Source organism: Sinocyclocheilus rhinocerous, unplaced genomic scaffold, assembly GCF_001515625.1.
Source record: "Sinocyclocheilus rhinocerous isolate Xijiao unplaced genomic scaffold, SAMN03320098_v1.1 scaffold2971, whole genome shotgun sequence".
NCBI lineage: Eukaryota > Metazoa > Chordata > Actinopteri > Cypriniformes > Cyprinidae > Sinocyclocheilus > Sinocyclocheilus rhinocerous.
Window position 1 is genome coordinate 435432 of NW_015641449.1, and position 6514 is coordinate 441945.

The 6514-nt window shown below is 40.0% G+C and overlaps 1 protein-coding gene across 1 annotated transcript; it reads right to left on the bottom strand.

The window, feature by feature from the left end:
* Positions 1-138: 138 nt before the first annotated feature.
* On the bottom strand, positions 139-2034 carry LOC107754968 (uncharacterized). The gene is made up of 5 exons (XM_016571617.1): positions 1215-2034; positions 997-1136; positions 695-899; positions 406-510; positions 139-332 (listed from the first exon to the last, which is right to left on the bottom strand). The coding sequence occupies exons 1-5, from the start codon at positions 1948-1950 to the stop codon at positions 139-141; spliced, it is 1380 nt and encodes a 459-aa protein (XP_016427103.1). The 5' UTR covers positions 1951-2034.
* Positions 2035-6514: the final 4480 nt, after the last annotated feature.

Consider the following 6514-nt stretch of genomic DNA (forward strand, 5'->3'; position numbering starts at 1 on the left):
CAGCTCCAACCCTAATCAAACACACCTGAACAAGCTAATCAATGTCTTCAGGATTACTAAGGCTATAGGCAGGTGAGCTTTTTTTTCAGGGTTGGAGCTGAACTCTGCAGGACTGCGGCTCTCTAGGACCGAACTTGCCTACCCCTGGTATAGTTCTTCTCTGAGTCTGTCCTCTGTAACCGTAATTTCAGAAATTTCAGATACAGACTTCGAAACATGAATCTTTTCGAACTCTGTGTTTAGTACAGAGTCTGAATTCCGTGTGTGCTTCCCTATCCAAGGGGCCCAAATATGGTATGATGGTGATACCGCACATGGATTGTGTCTACCACCTAAAAAAAAAAAAAAGCATTGTATTATGTTGCCTTTTGCCTTCCAATGATGTACAAAGCATTATGTTCATACTTGCAACAAATCCGCGACAAATCATATCACAGGACATGGCCTCCCAAAACTTTTCCAGGTTGACATCCCCGTCAAAATTCTCTGCAGGACCCTGGATGTCACTTACTAAAGAGTGAAAAAATAGTTCATTATAACAAGGTAAAACTGAGAAAACTATTTTTAAAAAAGTAAAATTACAATGAACAGATAAAAAAATGCAATGTAAGTCGCTTTGGATAAAAGTGCCTGCCAAATACATAAATGTTAATGTAAACAACCATTAGCAAGTGGAGTATCACAGTAGTCATACCTGATAAATGGAAAACACCTTTTTTGTGTAAATCCATAATCACCACAGGGGGGTGATCACCACAAGTAATGCAAGTATACTTGTTTTCGTGATCTGTAAGGGCCTCAAAGTGCAAGTACGCATGAAGCACTGTGTCTGCCGGTGGAAACTTCACACCTGTCTGATCTTCTAAAAACTCAACTGCTCTGCTTACAGCAGTATGGACCTGTAAAAAAAAAAAAAAAAAAAGGAGTTATAAAAAAAGCAATGTACACATGGAAAAGTACTGTTCTTACCGAAGACATTCATACATTGAAGGTTACCTGTAGAAGGTTTCTTATGGTTAGGAATAAATGTATGTCAAGGAGGATGTGGTCGTTAAAGTTGTGGAGTTGGTCTTTCCACTCTTGGTAGCGATAAAACATTCCACACAGTGGGCACTGCTTACAGTAGGTTAATACATCTATGATTCAAAACAAGTATTGCATCAGAGGACAGTGTAATTGCATAGCACATATGCATATTAATAACACCATCCTACCTTCAACAATGCCCCAGTTGGAGAGTATTTTAGCCCTCTTTGTAATCAGAATAGGGTCACTGAGGGGGACAACACCTGGGCGTCTCTGACACATGGTTTCTTCAGGACAAAGATATTTTGGGTATTCTTTGCCTGGTGATGGTGCACGTATGTTGTCTGGTAGGACAGCAGGTATCTTCTTGTGCTGTAGAATATACTGCACCATTTGTTTCAGTTGCAGATCATGTGGAGGATACAAAGGATGGTCTTCTGTGACATTGCTCTCCTCTGAATGTGTATGTGCCTTTTGGGGTGGTGATTCTTCTCTGCTGAAGACAGTACGGAAAAGCTCACGGTCTGTTTGAAATAGATGCCATTTCGCAATGTACTTATGCGGACACGAACGGCACACTTTGGAACAGGGGCAGTGCCATGTGTTTAATTTGGTGTTGTAAACAACGACACGCCCCAAACGGCTATAATAGGACACATTTGGCTCAAAAACGGAAATTAACTTTTTTGTTTGAGGGCTGCCAGTTGAGGCTTCTACAGAAAGTGGTGCACTGCTAGAAATGGCAAGCTGTTGATGAGCAAGGCATATGTTTTTCTTCTCATCACCAAACCACTTTGCTCTCACCATTTCTGTTAAAACATCTTCCTTTAGAGAGACTGCTTCAGCTGAGGATGTGCAGTAACTTACAGATCTGACATGCATACACTGATAGGATAACAGACCACTCCTCTGTGCTACTTCCATGTTTACTTGGCATTCGTTTGATTCGCAGCAGACTTTTTGTTGTTCTCCCCATGATTTGTATTGGACAGTAAGAGGAGTACTCTGACCTCTTGCAACATTAAGCACAGTGAACATGCCATTTGATTTGTCCACACACTGACTTGCAAGGTGGAATCTGGCATTAATGTCCTGAATTGGTTGATTTGTGTGTTTACGGTCAATATGTTTCTTTAAATTAGTTTTATTCATGAGGGTACTGCACAGTGGGCATTTCTGTTTAATAAAAGGCCGTGCACGAACCCTGCCTGGCATGTTACAAACTGTGCTGGTGGCTGATGGGGTCCCAGTTGTCGTCGCTGGCATGTTACAAACCGTGCTGGTGGCTGATGGGGTCCCTGTTGTCGTCGCTGGCATGTTACAAACTGTGCTGGTGGCTGATGGGGTCCCAGTTGTTGTCGCTGGCATGTTACAAACCGTGCTGGTGGCTGATGGGGTCCCTGTTGTCGTCGCTGGCATGTTACAAACTGTGCTGGTGGCTGATGGGGTCCCAGTTGTTGTCGCCGGCATGGTCGTGACCCTTGGGACAGTACATTTTGCACTAGTGGTTGACAGCATTTTATGCTGCTTTGATTTACAAATTTCTAAATGAGAATGAAAAACTCTCTCCTTAGAATTGTGGCTGTACAGTAGAGACAGTGGAAATGTTGGGTTGGTCTGCAGCTGGCATGTTACAAACCGTGCTGGTGGCTGATGGGGTCCCTGTTGTCGTCGCTGGCATGTTACAAACTGTGCTGGTGGCTGATGGGGTCCCAGTTGTTGTCGCCGGCATGGTCGTGACCCTTGGGACAGTACATTTTGCACTAGTGGTTGACAGCATTTTATGCTGCTTTGATTTACAAATTTCTAAATGAGAATGAAAAACTCTCTCCTTAGAATTGTGGCTGTACAGTAGAGACAGTGGAAATGTTGGGTTGGTCTGCAGCCCAGTCCACATCTGTGAAATGTGAAATCTGAAATATAGGGGGAAAAAATAGTAAACACTCAGTTCCTGGAGGTCCAGGGTGCTTCAGAGTGTAACTCCAACCCTACTCAAAACTTATCCCTGTTGTGTATTAAAATGTTTAGTGGGATGTGTTCAAAGATATTAAATATTATTATAAAATACAAATACACAAATAAATAACTGTTTTGTGTTTTATTAGAGTGTTTGTGTGTATTGCTCGTCTAAACTTTTGACTTTAATGACCAATCTTGACCAAATCATGCAGAAAACCAGCTAATTCCAAAGGGACTACTATTACATAATATTAGACGTAATATAATAAGACGTTCATACCTCCATGCACAACAGCCTTTTTGAAGTTAATTTTGATGTGACTATTCAATTTGTCCAGTCTTGTCAATACTTAGAGCCATTTTGTATAAGCGTTAATCCAAAAACAATCGATTAAATACACAAAGGCGATTATTTTATTTTTTTTACCGTTTTCTCTTCTTCCGCCATGATGATTCCGTTTTCATTAACTTTTGACTGAGCTCTCGTAATTACGCCGTGATTAACTTCTTACCGTGTCTTCCACCATTCCATTATTAGTTTACATGAACTCCGCCCACTTCCGGCCTCAGACTGTTAGTCTGGCGCTGTTGTCCTCAGACTGTCATGACGTATGGTTCTGCGGTTCTGCAGTTGGTTGTTATTGCATCCACCCGCTCCTGCTTTTCCTGAATTACACACCGGGCCATTCCACTGTCCTTCCTGTGTGTTCGGCTTTTTCAGAAACTGCACGGTGAGTCTTCTTGAATAACTGGCAGTACGACTATGTACCGTATTGGCCCGAATATAAGACGACCCTGATTATAAGACGACTATTAAATATTATTATAAAATACAAATACACAAATAAATAACTGTTTTGTGTTTTATTAGAGTGTTTGTGTGTATTGCTCGTCTAAACTTTTGACTTTAATGACCAATCTTGACCAAATCATGCAGAAAACCAGCTAATTCCAAAGGGACTACTATTACATAATATTAGACGTAATATAATAAGACGTTCATACCTCCATGCACAACAGCCTTTTTGAAGTTAATTTTGATGTGACTATTCAATTTGTCCAGTCTTGTCAATACTTAGAGCCATTTTGTATAAGCGTTAATCCAAAAACAATCGAATAAATACACAAAGGCTATTTTTTTTTTACCATCTTCTCTGTTTCCGCCATGATGATTCCGTTTTCATTAACTTTTGACTGAGCTCTCGTAATTACGCCGTGATTAACTTCTTACCGTGTCTTCCACCATTCCATTATTAGTTTACATGAACTCCGCCCACTTCCGGCCTCAGACTGTTAGTCTGGCGCTGTTGTCCTCAGACTGTCATGACGTATGGTTCTGCGGTTCTGCAGTTGGTTGTTATTGAGTTTTCCCGGGTCTGCGCACGCAACAAGTGGGCAGGCAATATGTTAATGTTTCATGTTGACTTGGGATTTGTTTTAAAAACAACTCGTTTAAATGACTCAGAGTCGACTCTTTCTTTTGAAAGACAATAACTTTATACATGGTGCACTTTCAGATTTAAATCTTTGCAGGATGTTTTCATTCACTTAGAGCTGTGTTACACACTGCATTAAAGAAAAAAATAGGGGCACTTTAAAGTAATGTAATCATCTGGTTTAAGCTAGGTTTCTGTCAAACATAGCACATCTAGGTTATGATCTGTGATCATATCATTTACAAAAAACTCTTTCATAGAAAGGGATTTAATATTCATTAAAGTGCCCCTATTATGCCATTTCCAATATTGTCTTTCATGCAGTGTGTAATGCAAACGATCAGCAAAGTTGTAAAGCCAAAGGTGCACGATAAATAAAGTTATTCTCTCCCAAAATAAAGAATCGACTCTCTACAGCCTAAATGAGTCGTTAGTAATTAGAATCCCACTTAGCCGTCATGGGGTAGCTGTCACGGGGTAACACATTTGCATAATTCCTGCCTATGTTCTACGTTGGCCGGCAGCAAACAACTTGACCCTGCCCACAAACACGTCATTTTACTGACGACTGCTTCTCTAATCTCGGGGAGTTCAACGTGAGATTCACTAAATGCTTGCTCTTGAAAGATGGCTCAGTATCCTGTTTATTTGGACCAGTTGGCTCCACTGAATCACAAGTATGATAAATAATAGATGTATATATTTTCTATCGAACATTCAAAATATGGAACTACTGCAATATGCGTATCGTATCCGACACACACGCTGTATGCGGTAGACCAATCACAACACACTGGGCCATCTGACCAATCAGAGCAGAGTAGGCTCATGGAAAGGAGGGATTTAGAGAGACTGGATCTTAGAACTGCTTTGAACGAATTGTTTGAGAATCACTGGAAAATGAGGTGATATTAAATGCATATTTTGAGAAAACAAAAGCGTTTTTGACCTTGCATGCATGTAATCCTATTGTAGGAGACTCCCAAAACAATATTAGGAACCTTAAAAATGGCATAATAGGGGCAATTTAAGCCAAGCTTTATAATTTGTTTATCTGTATTATATCTGTATTTTATTTCTTAAACCCTTAAATTGGTTTGGACGTTTTTTGTATTTGCTAGTTCGGGGAACGGACACAGTCTCTAAAGTGTGATATGTAGGTCTCTATGGGCTGAGAATTAACCTGTTAGCCTGCACCCCCACTTTTGGGACTCACAGCTGAAAATGACCTACCTAACTTAAAATGGTAACAGTTCCTGACAACAGTGTGCTACACACACAATTTAGGTATATTTGGAAAGACGACACTTTGGGTTTTACCATCCATCATCCAGAGTTTATTATTAGTTCATATACAAATACATGAAATCAGTCCTGGAGCAAGCCAGAAAAGTAATGGTTTGAAAGTCACATGTCTCATGAGTTTATATTTCAAATTTGAAAAAGATACCATGAAAAATGAGATTCCTGCAGCCATTTTTCTGAGACTAGTCTAGTCCCACCCCCTGTTTGAGGAAAAATAGTGACCAAATGTAACCCTTACAAATGTAAGGGTCCAAACTATTTTAGTCATTATACATATCACTGCATACTTTTTCAATTATAAAATAATAGACTGAATCTTAGACATCGTATAAGTGATTTATTTGAGCACTAGAAAAATACAATAATAGTAATTTTTTAGTAATAAAAAGAAAAAAAGAAGAGAGAGAGAGAAAAAAGAATTAGCTTTGTATGTCAAGTACATACTCTGTTTGCCAGACATACAGCATTCACACTGATTGCTGGTTATACAAGATGGTAATAGTACAGATGGCCGGCCATATAGTCAATAGTCACACCCGTAAGGCCGTTCATAGAACACGGTGATGTGCGCTCATACAGATGGTAATCATACAGATACAGCCACATTCCCCACAAAACACACACACACACACATATGAAAAATGTTGAATATGGGAAAAAAAGGAATTATTTGTGCAAAAAGCCGATCGCTAAGTTACGCCCCCAGCAGATAACAGGTGCGTCACAGCGTGCATCACGAGCCGTCACAAGAGAGCGCCAGAATTCAAATAAACAATAGTCTGCGTATA